Source organism: Molothrus ater, chromosome Z (genome assembly GCF_012460135.2).
Source record: "Molothrus ater isolate BHLD 08-10-18 breed brown headed cowbird chromosome Z, BPBGC_Mater_1.1, whole genome shotgun sequence".
Classification (NCBI taxonomy): domain Eukaryota; kingdom Metazoa; phylum Chordata; class Aves; order Passeriformes; family Icteridae; genus Molothrus; species Molothrus ater.
This window is the reverse complement of record NC_050511.2, coordinates 28,130,315-28,153,082: the sequence shown is the minus strand read 5'-3', so window position 1 is coordinate 28,153,082 and position 22,768 is coordinate 28,130,315. Positions and strand designations below refer to the sequence as shown.

Genomic DNA, 22,768 nt, shown 5'->3' with positions numbered 1-22,768 from the left:
TTACCAGGATGGTAACCAAAATACTGCAGATTGATATAAGTACATCTTTTTGCCTAGTCTTGTGTTTCTTCTTAGGTAGCTGTCACTGGCCAGAATCAGAAATTGGTTATGACTACAGATAACACTGTAATGTGACCCAGTCTCTGTGTTCTGTGGTACAGTGGTGCAGAGGCACATCAGCTGGCATAGATTTTCCTCTATGGGTTATAGGAGGGAACTGGAGTGAATCTTAAAAGAATACAACACAATTTTCTTATTTTGATAATTCATTATCTTAAAAGAGCACAGAAGGATAGTTCCATCACCACCCATGAAACTTGCAGTATTAGAACTGCAATAGATTTTTTATCTAAATCACAACTGGTGTCAAGACATTCAGAGAAAGCTTAAAAATATCAATCTTAGAGAAAGTACTTATAACACATCACTTTGATTTAAAGGGTATAGGGCACTCCTTTTAAAGTCTAACAAAACTGATGTCCCAAAAAGCTACATAGCAGCTCACATGGTCAGCTCAACAGGCAAAGACATTTGCACCTCTGAGCTTTGTGCAAATAGCTGTGATAATAGCAAGATGTGGTTTCCCAATCCTTTCTTCTCTTCCAAGAAACCTCCTTTCTTCTGCTGATATACATGAAGAAAACAGCTAGTTTTGTTGGCTATGTATTTTGAAGTGATACATTTATTCAAAGCTACGAGACTAGCTAGCTTTTCTTGATTTGATATAAAAGCACTAGTCACCTTTGATATCCAAGCTTCACTTTCTATTGCATCTTCTGTTCAAGATTCCTATTTTGCTAGCTAAGGCAATAAATAATAGTTTTTTAAAAGGTGCTAAAGGGCTGTCTAACTGATCAAGCACATAAACCAGGCTTGTATCTCTATCACAGTGATTACACATAGCCCATGCTAAGCTGAAGTCTGTGCTGAGGTTCTGAATAAAAAAAGCATTATCCATAGAGTGGCTTAACAAAGCACTTCAGACGTGGTGCTTTCCAAGGTAAAGTGGGCATACCTTGACATTACTTGTGGCACATCTCTCCAATCTTCCTGCTCCAATGCATAGTTTTCAAGTTGAACTAAATCTGGATTAGCTCTGGAAAATGAAGAAATATGGATAGAAAAGATATTGTTTGGGATGCTTCTCTATTTCCTTAGACTTTACTTCTAAAGCACTACAGATAGCTATAAAACTCTGACCTCACACTGAATAAACAATTCTGGCAAAGTTATAATTTTGAGTGAGCTGACTGTAATGTCTTGTGTGAAATATCGTCCTGATACTACCTGACAGAGAAAAGGGATAAATTTTTCAGAACATTTATTATTTGAACATAGTCTGAAAGAATATTTCAACACAATGTCCAATTTTTTTCAAAAAAAAAAGCTTTAGACTCAATTTAAAAAGGAATTATGTAGGTACAAAGTCATAATGGGAATTAATTTGTTACTATCATGGTTTTAATGCATTTTCCTAATATTTCTATTTCACTTATATGATTTCAAGATAAAACCATAGCAAAGTTTTAATGTCCTTCCTGCTACTATCATATTTGTAGAGAAGCAATATATATAAATAGAGGAGAAAAGCAACATATATTTGTATTTTAATAGCTATCAGTAAAGTCAAGACTGGATTTGTATCATGAACCCCTGCAGCAAACAGCTTTGCTGTTCAAAGCAAGCTCCATCTCACTTAATTTGGGGATCTCTGATTCTGAAACCAGGGACTCAAATCATTACTCCAGCATAAATACATACCAGCATAAATTTGTGAGGGCCTTTTCCTTTATAATACAGTATTTATGATGGCTCAGATTATATCAGAGAAGTAATTTCATGTTTACTACAGGAGTGGAGAGCTTGCATGAATCAGTGATCTTTGGTGCAAAGTAAACTCACTTTTACGTTCCAAAGTAGCGATCAGTTATCTTTCTAAATTCAGGAGGCAATAGATCTGTGATACAATTAAGATGAAATTAATGAACATCTTGGAATTTTTTCTTTTATTGTTATTTTATTTAAATGTCGATTCAAATATATATCCTCAATCTGGCCACTCTGGGGTTACTTCTGGAAAATGAAGAAATGTGGGCATCTGTTTATAATCAAACATACAAGTTTGTAACTATGATCACATCATCCTCAGAGAGACACAGAACTGAAAAATGGGGGAAAGTAGCTTCCAGTTACCTCTCTGCTCCCCAAGACTAACATCACCAGAAGTTAAAGCAGTAATAAACACAGACACACACGCCCCGGTAACAGCTGTGGACAGTGTGTTGCTCATCGTACAGCTCGCCGCTCGAAAGCAACTCCACGCTCCGTTAAGGAAACACAAAAACCTTTTTCTCCTATTCGTTTTGTGAACGAAAACTCTCTCTACTGGGAAAATGTCCTCCGGGCTGTGCCCGTAGGCCGGGGCAGAGCCGGGTCAGCGCGGCGGGGGATGCTCGGCGCGGCCGGCCGGCGGGGTCAGGGCCGGGGGCGGGCGGGCAGGTGGCGGCGGGCGGGCCGAGCGCGGCGCCGCCCCCGGGCCCCATTGGCGCGGGCGGTGGGGGCCGCGCCGCGCCGCCCCCGCTCACAAGTGCGAGCTCCCGGCGGTGGCGGTGCTGTGCGGTGCGGTGGGCATGCAGAGCTGCGGGCGCTGGTGGGGGCGGCTGGCGGCCCGCGGGGCGCCGCACCTGTGGGCGGCGGCGGCGGCGGGGCAGCGGCGCTGGGGCGGCGGGGAGGCGGCGCGGTGCATCGAGCAGCTCCTGCCGCGGCACGATGACTTCTCCCGGCGGCACATCGGGCCCCGGGAGCAGGAGAAGCGGGAGATGCTGCGAACCGTCGGGGTGCAGGTAGGCGCCGTGCGGGGCGGGAGCTGCGCGGCCGGACCCTCCCGGTGCGGGCTGTGCCGCCCCGCGGGAGCTAACCACGGCGTGCGGGCGCTTCTTGCAGAGCGTCGAGGAGCTGATGGACAAAACCATCCCGGCCAGCATCCGCCTCCGGAGGCCGCTGAGGATGGATGACCACGTCTGTAAGTGACCGCATGGCCCGGGGTGCTCCCGGACTCCTCTCCCGCGGCCCCTTCCGGCCGCCAGCGCCCGCGGGAGCGGGGGGCACTCGGGGTGTGCGCCCCGGCTCCCCATGTCCTCCTGACCCTTGTAGCGGTCTGGTCTTACCGCCCGAGTAGAAGTGCAGGGTAAGGCTTGAAAGCAGCACAATCACCGACACTTCATTCATCTCCGAACAACTCCGTAGATTAATGTGGCTGCTGCGTTTATAGCTGTCCTCTCGGTAAGAAAATATGTGTAGCAGACAGGGGCTGCTCGAAAACTCGCTTTGGAGGTCAAGTGCGCCATTGACTTTACTTTGTCCCAAGAGCCTAATGTGTAGGGAAAAGTATTACTAAAAATCGTCCCCTTAATGTGGACTGAGCCACTGTCTTTTTGTGGTTCTCGTGTATCTGCAGGATTTCTTTGTTATTCCTCCTCCCCGACACCCCCCCCCCCCCATAATAACCTGCATATCTTAATAACATGAAAAGACTTTGTCTCCACAGTATGGATACACAGTAGACTAATGTCCAGAATTTAAAATCTGTCTAATTAAATGTTATGGGTAAACTGCAGGAATATTAAACATCTGAGTCAGCTATTGTGCCACTACAGTAATTCAGCAAATTGCTATAGAAAACTTGATGTGATTTCATGGAGCTTCGGATATTAACATTTTTAAGAGTTAGCAAGCACAGTACAAAATTTTTATCTGCATAACTGCACTTTTGCACAAAATCTGTGACAATGATGCTGGAAGTCCTGTAAGTGAAAGGAACACTTTAAAATCCCCAATGCTAAACAATTACACTAAAACTAACAAAGCTCAATGGCCATTCAGATATGGGATCCAGTTACATCAGTATTAACTTCATTTTTGTGTCACAATCCTTTGCCTGATTTGTAGAAAACTTGCTGGCATTTTCTCATTGCTCATCAGTGTGCTGTAATTTGAGTGTAAACTTCAGGCCTGCCGCTCCGGTGAGGTTCCTGGCCAGTTCAATCTGGTTACTCTGAGATGACATCACGCATAAGAGGCAGCACCACAATGAGCAGCCAGGAAAACTAGACCCTGAAAAGGCAGAGTCTAGCCAGGAGGGATACAACAGGGAATGATAGTTTCTACCTCTAAAAAGTTTTATTAGTACAATGGTGTTTTAGTCTTTTGGAACTTTCTGTCTTATTAAAAGGGTGAGAGGCTAGGTAGAGAAGCAGAATTTCAGCCTTCTTGTGTCTGTATAACTGCTGAAAGTAGTGCTTGGCATTTTCCTTATGGCTAATGTGTTTTAATCAAGGTATTCCCTGAATAAGAAGTGATTTTCACTGACCTCAAAGACAAAAACTTTTTACGTAACTATATTTTTAGGTTAGTAGAGGGAGTGAAATGCAGTTTGTCACTAATAATTGTGCCTTAGAAGCCCTTCCAATTTTTTTAATAATTAGTTTTTATTGTTAATTAATATGATACTCTTACAAAATTTTTACAGGGTAGTGGGCACTAAAAAACTAAACTGGTGGCATCAGCCTAAGTCACAATCTTGATGCAGTGCTCAAATACTGATTCTTAGTAATTTTGAGTGTATGTCTCCTACACAGTGGTGCATTAGTTGATGTCCTGTTGTAGGCAAGTTCTCACTGTGTCACAGGACCTCATTAGTTAACAGTGTATTTAGTTCACTGGCATTTTGCTCCACTTGCTATGCTGTTCTTGTTCCCTTAGAGTAAACTTTGAAAGAATGTGACTGTGATGCAGAGTCTCACATTGCACAGCATGCTACAGTGAGTTTTCAAAAGAGATGCTTGCATGAGGTACAGAAAACCTTTTTTCTGTACATGACTGTGTTTTTCTTCTGCAGCCAGTGTGCTGGCTGCCTTTTATAGCTTAATGTGAAGTTGTTTGTCACTAGTTTTTTGCTGAACTGGTAGCAGAAAATTTCACAGCTTTTAAAAGAAAAGTTTAAAGCCTCAGCTTAAAGTTGTGCAACATCACATTGAACACATGCACATCTTGTACCCATCACGTTGTAATCTGAGTGAAGTTTGCCTTAATATGCTGTTAGAACACTTTCCAATCACCAGGATGGTATTTATTATGTAAGGATGGGGCATTATTTCTCTATCATATACCTTTTACTAAAGGGAATTAGCAAAATTGGGCAGTGTCATGAAAACTGTATTATATTTTAACTTAAACATTTGTTTTTATTTGCATGAATGCTCTCACACATGGAAAGAGAGAACAAAACAAGGCAATGCAAAACATGTTATTCAATGAGCTTCAGCATTTATAAAATTTTTATTACAAATACAGCAATTTCCACTTGTCTTTATAATTCAAAAATGTAATCATAGTGACTCCACAAATTGGAGTGCAGCTGAACAAATGAGCTTTGCTAGAGCTACTCCTTTATAGTAACAAACACAGCTGAGCTTACATTGAAGTCTCATTGAAGTCAATCCTTACAGATAGAATTAGACACGTAGTTCAAGAAAACCACACACTCACAATAAGAAGCATGGCTGTGTATCATGTGTCTCTGCAATTACATTTGGGTGTTTTGGAAAGCTTTCATAGCTGTAGACCTCATCTCAGGTGTGTACATTTGATGTGTACATTTGATATATAATCTTCAAGTTTTGATTCAGTGTGCGTCACTAGAAAAGATCACATTACAGATCCTTCTATTGATAATCTCACAAGTTGTCCAAAATAAGGAAAATGAATCAAATGTGTGTATGCAACAAGAGTAAAGAAAAGAAAAGAGAGGCTCCTGTGGATGGAGCTTGTGTTAAAGAGCTTGTTTATATGGCATTGCATATTCCACTGATGATAAATAAAACCTCTGATTACAGTAGAAGCACACTCTTTTTGTGTTGTCTCTCCTAGACATTTTAGCACAGACCTACTCTTCAGTGGAAGAATGAAGCTTCATTACTTCTCTGAAGGACATAACATACATATAGAGAGAAAGTCTTTAACCTTATTTACCTGGACATTTCCTGGGGGCAGGTCGGCTGGAAAGCTCTGCAGAGGGATCTGGACAGGCTGGACCATGGGCCCAGGCCAGTGGTGTGAGGTTCAACAAGGCCCAGTGCTGGGTCCTGCCCTTGGGTCACAGCAAGCCCAGGCAGTGCCACAGGCTGGGGCAGAGTGGCTGCAAAGCTGCCACAGGAAAAGGCCCTGGGGGTGCTGGTGACAGCAGCTGAACATGAGCCAGCAGTGCCCAGGTGGCCAAGAAGGCCAATGGCATCCTGGCCTGTGCCAGCAATGGTGTGGCCAGCAGGAGCAGGGCAGGGATTGACCTCCTGTTCTTGGCACTTAAGTTGTGAGGCCATAATTTGAATCGTGTGTTGTTTTGGTCCCCTCACTACAAGAAAGACACTGAGGTGCTGGAAAGTGTTCAGAGAAAGTCTACAAAGCTGGTGAAGCAGTGGAGCACAAGTTCTGTGAGGAGCAGCTGATAGAGTTGGGGTGGTTCAGGCTGGTGAAAAGGAGGCTCAGGGGCACATTATCACTCTTTACTGCTGCCTGAAAGGAGGGTATAGCTGGGTGGGGTTTGGCCTCTTCTCTCAGGAACAAGTGACAGGACAAGAGGAAATGGCCTCAAGCAGAGGAGGTTCAGCTTGGAAATTAGTAAGAATTTCTTCACTGAAAGAGTGGTCAGGCATTGGAATGGACTGTGCAGGGAGGAATCATTCTTGGAGGTGTCCAAGGAACAACTGGATGTGGCACTTAGTGCCATGGTTTACATGATAGCATGGTAATCAGTCAGAGGTTGGAGTTGATGATCTTAGAGATGTTTTTTGACCTAAATGATTCCATGATCTGTTTTTCTTAAATCTGAATGACTAGCCATTCTGATAAATGCCGAGCTTTGATGGTACAAGTGCATCTACACTCAAAATGCTTTTTCAATAATTTTTAGTGTTATCTGTATTGGCAGATTTTTGACTTGTACTGCCATTGTCAGTGATGGAGGAGAGAAGGACTGTAGCTTGTGCTAAGAGGTTTCTGAAATAAAATCCTTTCTTTGGTATGAAAGATGAAAGCACTAGCTATGTCCATTTTGGGACCAAAAAAAAACCCAAAAAACATTTTAAAAGTGTCTCTTGCCACGAGTCTGCTGACTGTGTTGTAAAACCATCTGAACATGCCACTGAATTCCAGTAGGAGTGAAATAGCAAGATGTCTGATTTCAGCTAACAGTAAATTTCAGTCCTGTACCTCAACTAATTCTTGAAGAAGGGCTTTTTTACAGTCAGATTTTTCTGCAGATACAATTAAGGAAAAACTTAATTTTGGCATGTAACTTCTGTTCAGTCAATATTTACTACAAGGCTAGACATCTGTTTGATTCTTAATTGGGATCAGCTGGTATTACAGAGCTTTATTCCCAGGGTTACAGTAAGGAAACTTGAACAATCAGCTTTTCTTTAGGTATTAAAGGTACTTTAGCACATTAACCTATTTGAAGTAAAGGAACATACTATCTTGTATGACTAATCTATATTTTATCCCTACAAACCTACTGTCTATGTCAGTCATAGTTATCCCTGCAATGCTGCCATGGTACATCCATCTTTATATATAATGGATAGGTCTTGTGCATATGTTTGTTATTTCTGCTTTTTAGTTCAGGAGTTGAATTTTTTAAAAGGTTGAATTAAACAAATACTTCTGTGAACTCCACCAGTTTTTTTTCTCAAACATTCTCAGGTACATTCTCAAATTTTAGAATTTATCAGCATGAGTTCCTAAAATCTCAAGAATGCAATCGGGTCTCCAGTCTAAACATTATTAGAAGCAATACTGTTCAGAAGCAGTTACAATGTAATAATGACTATTTGTGTCTCCAAATTAGCAGCTCCTTTTGCAGTGAATCTTCTTTAATAGGATTTTGTATTTTAAATGCCAGTTAAAAATTAATTCTGGATGAATTTATAATCATCCCCTAACGTCAGACAGGTTTTTAGAGCTAGTTTAGTAATTTCAGGTTCCCTGCTGCTGGTGTCCAGGCAGTATGATTCAGATGCCTGTGGCAGGGGTAATTGTTACCCTGCAGAGTGTTGCCACACATAGTGCAGAATCTGCATTACCACCCAGGGCACTTTGCTCCTCACACACTTTCAGGCTGCTGCTCTTTGTTTCACAGGCAGCAGCCCTGTGGGCCGAACAGGGAAAGGCATCCTGTTTTGCACAGCCTACCCCTGCTTTTTGCTCCTGGCAGCATCAGGTGCTGCCCAGGCTGGCTGGGTGAGCACAGGTAGCCTGAGTGAAAGGAGGGAGGGAGGGCAGGGCACCATGGCTTTCTGCCCTTATCTTGAAGCTGGGCACACAGCACCTGGAGCATGCACTTTCCTTGTCTGTCCTACGGCTTTATTACTGTGTGCCTGATTGTGCTTTGGAACTGTTTTTCTTCAATATAATCTGGTTTTGGGTTATTTTTTTTAAAGAGATTGAATTAAATAATTAATTAAGGGAAATAAATTAATCCCCCTTTTATCAGTGGTTCTAGGGATCTTGCTTCCTTGATCTCAGAGACTAGATTTTTTTAAAGATCTGACATAAAGTGAATAAAAATATATCAGACAAATAGTAACCTTCTTTTAGTATTGCCTGGTTAAAATTGTATAACTTGAACTGCTCCTTTTGTATTTTCTTCATTTCACTCTCATGCTCAACTGCCATACTTTGCAGGTATCTCAGGTATCTCACAAGTTCAAGGCAAGTCTACTGTGCTAATTACAAAAACACTAGCAAAAATAACAGTACATCACTTGGTGATCCGATAATTCAGTCCCTCTTACTATTTTTGTGATATATTCTGCCTTTCCTATCTGTAGATGTAGCAATCTGGAACTGCCCTTGCAGAATCTCTCAGACCCTCAGTAAGTTTTCTCCAGTTATAGGAAAGGAATACAGCAAAAGCAGTGGACATTATTCTGAGTCCTGCCTTTGATCATAATTTCTAATGAGTTGATGAGGGGAATAAAGATCAACTGCAGTGACTTTGCTGGCAATTTTTTTTGCTGAACAAGGTTCTTAAAGAATTTTTATTGTACATCCAATAAAATGAGTCTATAGTAAAGCCATTTCAATCACTTTTTCTTAGAACACTGGAAACAAACAGCTGAGTGTGACAGTGGCCAGGGTCCAACCATTACTTAAATATAGTAAAATTTTCTTTCTGTTTTATTTCCCCATTTTGCATATTAGTTCTTAATCTCATTGCTGGGAGAATTAAGAAGAAATTAGTAACACAACCAAAAAAATATTTCAAGCTATGTTTTTTGAACTATGTAATTAAAATTTTTAAGAATCCTGTATGTTTTCTTTTTAAAGAAATTAATAGATATTTAGAATAATACAACATTTCCACTGCATATGCTCCAAGTTATATACTTTATACAGTGGAAAAAGTCTGCTATTTTCAGAATTGGTGACAGTCTTGGGGACCAAACTGGAAATGTAACAACTTCATTATTAATTTAAAAATCAATTTTAACCATACATAAGATCACTCCTATGTTTCACATTCATCTGCCTTTGTATTAGCATTAGTTATTTACAAATTGATCAATGAAAGTTAGGCCCCTTTCACAAATAACATTATGAGAATACACTGTTGAAACCTAGGCTCAACAGAATGGGAAATAAGGCTACTGATGGAGACAGACCCAGCTCAGTCTCTACCCAAAGCTTTGCTGTGGGGTCAGAGCAGATTGCTCAGGGCTTTACCCAGTCAGAACATAAAACCTCAAAAGGTGGAGTCCCTGTCCCACTGCTGGACTGTCCTCCTGGGCCCAGCTGTCCTTATCTCCAGCCTGAGGCTCTGGCCCTCCTGCTATGCATACAGCGCTTTTAAGAGCCTGGCTGCATCTCCTCCATCCCCTCCTGTTGGTGCTGGGGGTAATGGTAAGCGTGGTTTGTTTCATTGCCTTGCTCTCTGGTCTTTGGACTCCAGCTTCTGTATTAACTTCTCTCACCATTACCTGCATCACTCTTACTTTAACTCAGAACCCTATCAGTGTAAAGTAAATGCTGAATTAATGAAATCTTCATGGATTTATGTTTGGTCATAGGTGAGCCAGCCTAATAGATAAATCAGGGGCTATTGACTTCCCTTATTCAGGACTTCAGGTATACTTATGAGCTGTCTTCCTAAAGATATACTGTGATGAAGTGCTTCAAGGCAGTGGAAGGCAAAGGATAAGGAGTCTTTATCCCCGATCTCTTCAAAGAGGCGTGTTAAATGTGGGAGATATATTTTGAGCTGTACTGCTGTCATTGCCCTTATAGTGACCAAAGGAGCAGGGAAGTAAGGTGAAGCAGGAGTGGAAGGAGTATGGCCTCCCATATTTTGCCACCCTGCTTAAAATCAACTGTGTAGCCGTCTTTTCAGGTAGCTCATTAAAATGTGATAATTAAAAATATATTCAGTCTTGAAACCTCTCAGTGTAGGTATTCTAGATGGAGTGTGGTTCTACTCTTAATCACAATCTCTACCTAAGATGCTTGCAGCCTCTCTAGGCTTTTGGTTTTGTGCCTTCAATCAGTTTGGAAGCAGGTTTATTTCAGAGATCTCCAGCACAAGATAAATGCTACTAACAAGTAGTTGTTGTTAGCTACAATTGCAGAGAAATAACTCAAGAAGAAAAGCCCATTTCCAAACAAAGAAAATGTTTTCTATCACATTGTGCAGTATTTGTGGTATGTATTTACTGCAAAAACCGCACTCAGTGCATTTTTGTGTGTGATATTGAGCTAGCAAGTAAGTTAAATGATAGCCAACTTCTGCCTTCAACTGCAGTTTGGAATTAAACAAGGAAATTCATTACCATTTCCAAGAAATCTCTGATGTTTGAATTATGCAAGAGCACAAGCCTCTGTCTGAAATTGCAACCAAGCTGTCTTTCATCAAACTTTTTGCAAGTGGTAGAGGAAGGCCTCTACAATGTTAAAGCTTACTTAAACAGTTGCCTCTCTCTTATGAAAAGCTCTGTGGGAAGAGTTTTGGGGAGTGAAGTTTTTCACTATACTTTAGAAACTTTGCCCTGGACATTGCTGACTTCAGACCTAATAAGCATATAACAAGTCTCCAGAAAAAAAAAAAAATTGCAGTTTACTGAAACTAAGAAATCAGTCTTCATACATTAGATCTAATGGTAACACTGAGTAAAAGGCAGAGAAGAAATGAACTTTGAAATGAGAACTGAACGTCAGTTAAAAAACTCTGTGAAAGGTGTAATGTGACTGTGGAAGGAATTAATTGAAAACCTGGGGATTTTTGAAAAAAAAAAATCTTTCTGCATGAAATGCAATAGTAGCAACTTGAGTGAAAGGAAAAAACGGAGTTTTGAAATCAGAGCTGAAGTTCTAAAATCCTTGTTTGTGGTTGCTCTAGAAATTAATTCAAAACCTAGATAATGATTTGCCATCGCATTCTAGAAAATTAACTATTCTGACTTGATATCTCTTGCTGGAGTAACTTACAGAGAGAAAATAGATTTTGAGACATACAGGGCCTGAGATATTCTAATTCTGTGATTTGTAGCATTATATTACAAAGTGACATCTTCAAGTTGTGGTGCAGAGGGAGCAGGACTTGGTGCAACTGTCCCATTACAGCAAACTCTGAGGTCAGATTTGGGGGAAGAATTAAAAAACATCTGCTTCCCTCACCCGGGAGGGTTGGTTTCCAGTTCCACCCAGGTCTGATAGGTTGGGCTGACCTGTCTGTGTGATCTTAAGATTGTCTACTGACCATCTTTTTGCATCGTCAGCTACTAATATATTTTTAAAATATGACTGTTTGGCAGATGTTTGTAGCATTATTCACTGACTGCTAGGAACAGGGTGACTCAGTGTGATTTTTGCACTGCTTTCAGGACACTGAGAAGCAAGACCAAAGAGTAAACTATGGTTGGGGGAGAGAGGGAATGCAAATGCTTTCATTCTATATATTTCAAAATCATTCTTTTGTAATGTCTTCAAACTAGATTGACAGACTCATTTGAAAGTTAATCTCATTTGGAATGAGATTAACTATAAATATTCTTATAAATTTTTTCTAAATAAACTGGTGAAATATGCTAAAATTGAATTAAAAGAACTGTTCTGTTTTATCAACAATTTAGGGAAAATGTTAGGAAATAAAGTTCTGTGATACTAAGAAATTATTCTTGGGTGCTTGGTGTAAGCTCACTTTGTGCAAATATGACTCCAATAGAAACACTAAATGACAGCTGTGGATGGCAATAGCTTCAAACAGTGTAGATTCTGAAAGATTCAGCTAACAGAAAATGTTTCCTGAGGTACTTTTTAATGCATGTGCAAGATAGGGGTCTTCTGGGTTGAGTGTACATTGTATCAGTATACAGAAAGAGCTCCTTCCGCCTACAGCTGTTTCTCCCACTATTCTTTCCACTTGCTTTGGAACTCTGTTATTATTCAGGTTGTTGCATTTTCAAAATTCTGGCAGAATTTAAACTTCCCTAGAATATTTTACCTGTTTACTGTTTTATCTTTGCTGTTCTTGACTTGCACTTCATTCTGCTACTGTTTGTACATGCACCACCAATGTGTTTTTTTACATTGGGGTAGAAGACATTTTGGTTAAAAACTGTTACTGTTACATGTAGCTGTAGCATTCTGATGTATTGTCTTTCCAATTAGGTGAAAATGAAATCCTTGAAACGCTACACAATATTGCAAAGAAGAACAAGATATGGCGGTCCTATATAGGCATGGGCTATTACAACTGCTCAGTGCCTCAGCCCATCGCGCGCAACTTGTTGGAGAATGCAGGATGGTAATGTAACACATGTTATTGTTAAATGCATATGTATAAGTACACATTTGTCCCACAAACCTATTTTTTTTACTAAAGCTTTCATATATGTGGTAATGATGTGTATCCTACTGTGTAGGAACTGTGTTGTTCATGCTAAAGCTTAAAATTTACTTTAGAAGATGCTCTTTTTTGTAAAATGTGCCACTAGTTTTGTGGCTTCTATTTACAGCTCCTATATATTATGAACTAATACAAATTACATGTTTGCTTTAAGGAATTATAGAGACTTACCTCTTAAACGAAAGTAATTCTTTCCTAACTTTTTCCTAACTTCAAACCAGCTCCCTCCTCCACTGGTGTATGCAATTTGGGTGGAGGTAGTTAAATACTATGCAATACTATGATCATGGTTTTGTGATGAGGAAGTGAGAAACTTCAAAGGAAGTAGAAAATTCTAAAGTCTCTTCTCCTTGGATATCTTTCTTGGTTGGTTTTTTTTTTTGAATGTTTGCCCATAAAGTGAGTTCTCATCTTGTCTGATCAAATAATTCTTTGGTGAACAGCAATGACATTGAACTATCATAATAAGATAATTCATTTATGAAAAGGCTGGGAATATTGTACTTGGTTCGGATCATCCAGTTGACAATTCAGTTTCTAAAGAATTTTAAGTCAGGAATGATGCAACAGGAAAAGCTAAATTTCATGTGGCCTCTCCAGCAGCCTGAATGTCATCCTGCATTTTCTCATTTAGTTTACAAGTTCCCCTATCACCAGTCACTAAAATGCTTCTTTTATACTGTATTAAAATGAGTTACCTTACTTAAATTACTTTATTCCTGAGTAGTTTTTATTTTAGTAAAATCAGTATTTAAAGATTTTATATATATTTTAAAAGGCCCAAACAACAAAAAACCCCACAATGAACCAAAGGATCATATTACTGAGTGCAAAAAGTCATTGTTACTTAGATGTTATGTGTTTTTTTATACTTTGTGTTGCCCTATATGGGTCTACATATCTGTAGACCTCTAAGTCTTATTTATTTTTAGATTTGTTGGCTCTATTTGCATCACTGGTGGAAAAGTTGCAGCATTTGAAGTCAAGGAATCTATGAAATACATCTATGCAAGGTTTTATTTGGCCTTATCCTTGTTCACTTTTTGCCACACATGCAATCTAAATATTTCAATACAGTACCCGGAAACCAAATTATTGGTTGGTAGAAGCAAAGACAAGAATAGCTAGAAAGTAAGTGGAACAAAATGAACTGCAGACGTTTCAATCCTAAAAAGTTATATAGTGTTTATGAAACAAGTTTGTCCAGAAATCTGATCTTGCACTGTCCAGTTAAGCCAAACTAAATGGCTATAAGTTAAACTATTAGATGGCTAAAGTGAAGGCTAAAATATTTGTTGGAGAGAAAGCATATATGTGTGCATGCATGTGTGCTGAAACAACTATGCAGGCTTCATGGAAGCTGTTTAAGAAATCAAATTTCTTATTTCTGCTGAGTGTGTAAGAATTTCCATGCTGACACACTTCACATTGCAGCTCCAAGGGAAATACTACAAGCTCAGGCTTATTGCTTCTGATCTATTCTGTCTCCCTTACATAACTTGTGTTTGCTTTGCTTGGCATTTGTTAGAGCAACTAGAAGTCACCCTAAGTTCAACTTGATTCCTTTGCCCCCAGACATTAAATATGTAAAAATACAAACATGTAAAGCATGGTACATTCTTGAGAGTCTTTCACATCTCTAATGTAAATTATTAAACTTGTTAGTTAGTAACACTCATTATGTAATGAAAGCATTGCATTCTGAAAATAGCTACATACTGTGCAATAATTACTTTTAGAGAGTTTGCTTTTAAATTACATTAAAAAGTCACTTACCATGTAGTATAGATTCAGGCAGAACACAGAATGCAGACTAAAGCCAGATATTTTATTTGAAGAACTTGTAGAGAAGTAGAATCAATTAAAATATGTAGATGCTTAAAAAATGCCAAAAAACCCTTTTAAAAGGAGTGCTTAACTTAGTATGCTTATGTTATAAAAGGTGTCTTTATTTGTGGAACTCTTAAGCTTCATAGTAGTTTGTGGCAGTACTGGAATTCAAGATTTCTTGGTTGATTTTTTTCCCATCTTTCTGAAATTGATTTGTTTTAGTTCAACTGTGTTGACCATTCAAAACCATAATATCAAAGTCATAAGGCTTCATTAATTTTGTTTTATAATATAGTGTACTTTCCCAGCTATGTGGAGCAGGAGTTCTCGAATGCATTTCAGTTAATCACAATGTTTTAATTCTTGTTGTTAGTCTAATTCTAGTTCCTTCTGCAAATTAAAATACAAGAAATGGCCCTTAGGTGAAATAAAATGAGAAAACGCAGTTGTAAAACTTTAGGTACAGAGAAATTTCTACTAATCAATAAAAGTCATTGCTCATGCAAAGGCATTTGGAATGATTCTTTTTATTGGTGAGAACTGAGTGGGCAGGGGGACCATACAGAAAAGAAATCTTAATACTACTAAAGTGAAAGTTTATCTGGCAAACTGAACACTGGGTTTAGCTGCTGTGGAGAAAAAAGCCCTACTATTGGGATTAGCAAGGCTACATGCAGTCTGGGACTTGGTCTCACTTGTGAACTCTGCAGTCATATGATGATAATTAGTTTAGTGCTAGAACTGGCCAAAACTGAGAAAAAAACCCTACAGGTTTTGGGAAAATCATCAAGATTTATGTACTCTATACATAGCTATTGCTTTCTGTTGCTATACTGAATAGTGTATGTGAATAATTCAAGCAGATGTTTCATTAAATTAGATGATTAATGTATTAGCATAATATTTTACACTTTGAGTTCACTTACTGAATATGCCCTTCTTCTAGCTTTTTTATTCTCTTCAGGACTTTCTCCTGCTTTCTCTCTCACCTTACCATTTTGTTGCTACTCTCATCCTGCTCAATATCAAGTTCTCCAGCTTGTTTTTAAAAGATCTTTGGTTTTTACCTTCTATTGACTCTACACAACTTGAGCTTCCAGATACTGGGGTCTTTCTGGAAAGTTTATACCTTCACTTCATTTTTCAAAAGTCTAGGACTTGCTACTGCCCTTTTAGGGAAACAAACTGCTGTTTTCTTCCATCACAAGAAAACAGAGGTCACAAGTGTTTGCACTTACCACTTGTTTCTGGCTGCTACTCTAGATTCAACCTGGCATAAAGTCTGTCCTGAACTACTGTGTAATCCAGTGCCCAAATTTCCAGCAGAGAGGAGAGTCTGACCTCTGTTTTTGCCTTTTATTCCTGGACCCATGCTGCTTTGTTTTCTGGACTGTTAGAATAGACCGTGTCCCTTAGATTGTTGCATTTTTGAAGGAGTTGCTTATATTGCACTACTGTTTTTTTCCCCAAATGACAACAGATAAAACTTACATCAGTCTGACTTCCCTCCACTAACACATATGGAAACTGTCATTGCACAAGGATTGCATACTTCTGAGCTTGATTCTGAGAAATATCAAATGCTTTTTTTCTTAAAAGGGTGGAGAAGACTTGATAAATAAAGGTCTTCAGAAACAGCATTGAAAAATTGTGGCAATATCTAGATATGCTTGAACAACACATTCTGCTTTGTATATTGTGACTTGATTTAATTCTTCCACACTCAGTGTCTACTTACTCTGTCCTTCTCCATAATGTCCTCACACCTCTGCTTTAAAAGAAATTTCTCTTTTCAAAACGGAGAAACAGAATTCTTTTCCTGTAAAAAGTTAAATCGACACCAAAAGGTAAAAATTACAATGTATATTGCCATAACTTTGTTACACATGTATTTTCTTAGACCCAAACAGAGAACTTTTTTCCAACAGGGTTACCCAGTATACTCCTTACCAGCCAGAGGTGTCCCAGGGCAGGCTGGAGAGCCTCCTAAATTACCAGACGATGGTGTGTGATATCACAGGAATGGATGTGGCTAACGCATCTTTGCTGGATGAAGGGACAGCTGCTGCAGAGGCCATGCAATTATGTCACAGGTACTGTGTTTAAAAGTGTGGTTAAATCACAGCAGGAAGTAATTTTGGAATTTGAAGGCATTTATCCCTGTGTAGGCAATGGATTGACGTTGAGTGTGGCCTTCTTACTGTGAGCAGTTCACTAAACAGCTGGAGTCCATGTTGCCATGACCCCAGAGAACTTCCTAGCCTTGATGTAAATGTTTAATTCAGACATTTAAGGCCTTCAGAAAACTAAGGACGTAGGAGAAATTCTAGAGGAAGGAAGACTCAGCCTTGTTGGAGGAAGGTTGGGCTAGAGAACACTTAAGCAAACTGGACTTACACAGGTCCTGACGTGCTGCACCCGTGGCTGCTCAGGGAGCCTCCTGACACCGATACAAGGCCACCCTTGATTGTGTCTGAACAACCACAGTGACTGGGACAGGTGCCTCAGCAGTGGAGCAAAGCAAATGACACTCCTGTCCCCAGGAAGGGAGGAATGAATATGCAGGGAGCTACCAGCCAGTCAGCCTCACCTTGATCCCTCAGTGGGATGATGGGATAACTCCTAGGCCTGGAAACCATTTCCAGACATGTAAAGGACAAGAAGGGGATAAGGAGTCATGAATTAACACAGGGGCAAGTCATGTTTGCCCAACCTGATGACTTCCTACAGTTGAGTGACTGGCTTGGGAGGGGAGAGCAGTGGCTCTTCCTTTAATCTCCACTGAGAAACCAAAAATTATGGGCTGGATGAGGTGGGAGAGAGATAGATGGAAAACTGTCAGAATGTCGGCCCAGGGGATGCTTTGTCATTGACATGAACTTTAGGTGGAGGACAGTTATAAGCCAGGGGCAACACTGGGTCCTGTCAATGATCTGTGTGATGGAGCAGACTGTATCCTCAGCAAATTTGCTGATGGTGCAGAACTTCAAGGATCAGATGATGGACAAGTCAGTTATGGTGCCTTCCAGGGGGAATTGGACAGGCTCGAGTAAATGGGTTGACGGGAAGCTTGTGAGGTCAACAAGGGGAAGTGCAAAGTCCTGCAGATGGGGGAGAAGCAACCCCTGGCATATGGGGTACATGATGGGGTCTGGCAGGCAGGAAAGCAGCTTTTCTGAAAAGGCCTTTGGGGGGTTTGGGTGACATCAGATTGAACACAATCCAGCAGTGTGTGGCCAATAGGCAAACAATCTCCTGGGCTGCACTGGGAGGAGGAGTTCTACCAGGATGCCGGGGGGGATCCCTCCCTCTCACCCTGATGAGCCCACATCCCACAGTGCTGTGCCCAGTGCCCCTGTACAACAGAGACATGGACATACTGGAAAGAGTCTAGTCACCCCACCTGGGATACCAGCCCAGCTCCTGGCAGACACACACCTGCTCCCACTGATACCTCCACAGACACAAGAGCTCCTACTGGCTGATGTGCTGCTCCAGTTGCTGGCACTCACTCCATTCCACTCCTTCCACTCATTTCAATTGCTGCACTATGGAAATGTGGATCATTTGTGGTCTGACTCCAGTGGCACTCACCCACACACACATGCACACACAGGGAATATGGAGTCCCCTTACCCATGAAAGGAATCAGAAAGACATTTAACAAGAAGAGAGGACAGACTTCACTAGTTAGGTGCAAGAACTTCAGCAACGAACTATTTATATATGACTGTCCCAGTCTATCCCCTTACTCCCCTATTTTGCTACAATTATTGCTCGCAGAATCACTTAACTGTATTATTTCCCCCCTAAACATGTCATAATAAGACATGTTTGTGATCCCCAGATGCTTTTCTTGTGCATCCCATAATGTCTACTTGCCAAGTGGGGGCAGGCACGCAGATGGTGTGCCTGTGATAATTAATGAATTGGAGTTCCCACCTGCCCGGTGGGCTCTTTGCTCCTCTGCACTTGTGGAGATGGGGCTCTGTTGGGCTGATTTTCCCTGAGAAACACCTGGGAGCAGCAGGGACATTTATTTATACATTTTGTTATCTGGGCTCCCCCACCTGCCATTGCCTTTCTGGGGGATGCACAGGACCTTTTATCACATGATCTAATGGACTGTGGCCTGAGTCTTTTGCAGCCATGAAAGTTGAAGATGTGCATTATCTTTTTCCATCAGTGATTAAATTAAGCTTTAAAAAAGTGTGAAGTACATAATTCTAAGTTGCTAAAAGTGAAACTGTTATTGGTATATACAATCAACTTTCATGGATGCCTGTTGTAGGGCCACGTGAAAGCGATTTGCAAATCAAATAAGTATGAGAAATTATTGAAGGTCACTCAGAACTGGGTATCAGGAAGGTGATTACACAGCAGAGACTGTGTAATCATAGTTTCATATGTGTAAAAATAGTTTTCTAACTACTCACTAGTTCAAAGCCTCAGTGTGACATAAAATTCCGCTTACCAGAATCACAGAATGGTTTGGGTTGGAAGGGGCCTTAAAGATCGCCTGGTTCTATTCCCACTGCTGTGAGCAGGGACCCATCTTCTTCATCTCTCTACTTGAATGGCTCTTTTTTTTTATCCAGGGCAACATTGAAAAGTCTGTATTAAAGACCACAGTTGTATTCCTTTAAAACAGTGTGTGGAGCCATTCCCATGCCTTTTGAAATTAGCTCCCTGTTCTGTTTCCATTTTTGCCATGTATGATTCTCACTTGAGTGTCTGAAATGAACTTTCTTAATGTAAATGTGCCAGAAACATTCTTCAATCTTACACTTAATCTGGTTATAATAACCAATATTTTCAACTGCCTTTTTACATAGAAAAACTCACTTCTGGAAAATAAGCTAATTTATTTCCATGGAAAACAATATATTATTGATGTGTAAACCTTCTTTTTCTTTTTTTAACAGACACAACAAAAGGAGAAAGTTCTATGTAGATGCCCGATGCCACCCTCAAACTATAGCAGTGGTCCAAACTAGAGCAAAGTAATGTTTTCCTCCATTTTCCACCATATCTTTTCCCTTACACTGAACCATTTTCCCTCTGTGCCTTTTTGCTGTATAACTAACATTTCTGGCCTGTGCTTTCTTTGCAAACTAAAAGCAGAAGTCTCTTACCACTTGGCATTACTTCTAGTTCAAATTCAACTGCAAAGAAATTAAAGCTGTTTAAAAAGAGACTAAACATACCATAAAAAGAAAATATTTAATTTTTCCTTTAAATTGTTGCACAACTGCATACATTTGACTGTTGAATTCAGCCTAGTCATTTTTTTCTTTTACTAGGAAGCAAGTATCTTAAGCATTCTCTGTTTGCTTTGCTCTCTATTTCTGATGATGATATCAAATGTAATTCTTCTTCAGTACTATATACCATGATGTGAAACTTTCTCAGTGCTTACTGCTGCAAAGACGTTCAACTCTCTTTGTATGTTAAAGAAAAGAGTCATATATGACTCCATGAAAACATCTTATTAAGTATCACTCCAAGGTTGGAGGTGGTTTGAATATTTTACCTTCTGCATGTTTTTGTTTCCAGTTATACAGGTGTTATTACGGAGCTCAAATTACCCCATGAGATGGATTTCAGTGGAAAGGATGTCAGTGGAGTGTTATTTCAGTATCCAGACACTGAAGGGAAGATAGAAGACTTCTCTGAACTTGTTGAAAGAGCTCATCAGAATGGGGTAAATTTTATTGGTCACACAGATATCAATCTGTCAGCCATATTGATAGAAACTAAGTGTTAATGAGATACCATCTCAGCTACATGCAATTCATAACCATTGCAACCATTGCACTTCAGCTCCATGCAAGTGATGTGGAACTCTTTGAAACTAAATTTAAAAACCTAGCTCCCATGTAGACACCATTCCTTTAGAACAGAGGCTGACTGCTTTGTGTATTTCTGTTCTCAGACTCTCGCCTGCTGTGCTACTGACCTTCTGGCCCTCTGTATTCTGAAGCCTCCTGGAGAGTTTGGGGTAGATGTTGTCCTGGGTAACTCCCAGAGGTTTGGCGTCCCACTGTGCTATGGGGGACCCCATGCAGCATTCTTTGCTGTGAAGGAAAATCTAGTGAGAATGATGCCGGGCAGAATGGTGGGTGTCACAAGGTAAGGGCTCCCTCGGCCAGTAAGTGAAGATTGAAATCATAGAGTCTTAGAATCCTTAAGGTTAGAAAAACCTTCAAGACCATCAAGTCCAACTATCAACCTACCACAATGTTCACCACTAAACCATGTTCTCTAGTGCCATATCCACACATTTTTTGAACACTTCCAGGGATGGTGATGCTGTCACTTCCTGGGCAGCCTGTTCCAATGCTTTAGAACCCTTTGAAAATCTTTTACCTGATATCCTGTCTAAAGTCTCCCCTCAGAGATCCTAGTAACAAATAAGAAACCATAAAAAACACCCTATGACCATCTTGTGCAGCCTTTGTGAACAACAGGTGACCATGGTGTTGTACTGAGCACCCTATTTTTTTTTAAAAATGGTGAGACTAATAGTTCCTTTCAGTTTTGAGGAAGCAAGCTTCAAGAATTCCATTTGTGTGGAACTGTCTATAATTCTTGTGGCATTGTGGGATGAAGAGATAACCAAAAGCAGAGTGGATTCATTGTGATGGCAGGAGGCTTTGCAAGCTAACTTACTCCACATATTCTGTACTGACTTTTTCTCTGTCATCCAATCTTATAAAACATAAATGGAAAGAAGTAGAAAATTCAGTGAACCTCCAAAATAATCTAGAAGGAACTTAATCTAGTTCAAATTATAGTTATGCAGAGAAACAGTGTACAAAATCTGCTTCTAATAGTTGCTTATAGTGATGTACTGTGTATTTTGACAAGATGTCAAACTAGTAATAATTGAAATGCAAAGTAATTGTCACTCGGAACACTGCACATCTTTGTGCACAGAGGCTATCCAGAAGTACTCCAGTAACCAAAATAACTAAAACACTCACAGTTATCAATAAAATTAGGAATATTTAGTTTATATTATTTTTCAGTTCAAATAGCTGCAATAATCTGTGTCATTTTAAGGCAAATACCAAATTTCCTGTAGTTAAACAGAAATCTAGAGATGCTTTAGTCTTGCTTTGTTTGATATTGCAGCTGTCCTGATGTATGCTTTGTTCTCTCTAGCACCCTTCTGTCTCTGAGGATAGATAATTAGTTTCAGGTTAGCATGCATAAAGTTCTGTGTCATAAATAACTGTAATTTTAAAGTAACAGAAGCAACATTTTCACTTGTGGCTTAGAGATGCAAGTGGGAAGGAAGTGTACCGGCTTGCTTTACAAACACGAGAGCAGCATATCAGGAGGGATAAAGCTACCAGCAACATCTGCACAGCACAGGTAACTTACACTTTATTTTCAGGGCTAGAAAGGAACAAGTTGAACATGAGTTACCTATACTTTAGAGAGATTTTAGTAGAAAAATGAAGGACATAGAAATATTCTGGTCTTTGTTCATTTGTTTTGAATGATGGGGTCTGCTTGAAAAGAGAGTTTTACTATCTGTTTCCTTACTGTAGTCCTGAATTCTTGCAGTGTCATGAATCTGTCTGTCTTGTAGCATAAACACCACTGAGTAGTGGCATGTTTGTTATAAGCAAGACAGAACTGTTCATAAAGTAGAAGAGAATTCCAATGGTCTGAATTGGAATTTCTTCTGCCAACTCAAGGCAGAAGAAATAAACTTATAATTTGTTAAACTAATTACTCAAATTGTCACAACTTATATTTTTTGTCCATGCAATTTGATGCAAGAATGTTACATCATCAAAGCAATATCTTTATAGGAAAATACCATGATTAAGTGAGTAAGTATCAGAGTTCCAACAGTATCCAAAATAGTTATTTTCAGCATACTTCCACAGACCTCCAGCCAGCCAGGGTCATAACTTTTTTTGCTCCTAGCATTGCCTTCCTCCTGCTCTTATGTTGTGACAGATTTTG

General features: G+C 39.9%; 1 protein-coding gene across 1 annotated transcript in view; it reads left to right on the top strand.

The window, feature by feature from the left end:
* Positions 1-2,630: 2,630 nt before the first annotated feature.
* GLDC (glycine decarboxylase) overlaps positions 2,631-22,768 on the top strand; it is a 39,248-nt gene continuing 19,110 nt past the window's right edge. Inside the window, exons 1-8 of the mRNA XM_036402577.2 lie at positions 2,631-2,843; positions 2,944-3,022; positions 12,718-12,853; positions 16,714-16,878; positions 19,711-19,788; positions 20,342-20,489; positions 20,721-20,917; positions 22,069-22,165. Coding sequence (XP_036258470.1) covers positions 2,631-2,843; positions 2,944-3,022; positions 12,718-12,853; positions 16,714-16,878; positions 19,711-19,788; positions 20,342-20,489; positions 20,721-20,917; positions 22,069-22,165 — 1,113 coding nt within the window. The remainder of the gene's footprint in view (positions 2,844-2,943; positions 3,023-12,717; positions 12,854-16,713; positions 16,879-19,710; positions 19,789-20,341; positions 20,490-20,720; positions 20,918-22,068; positions 22,166-22,768) is intronic.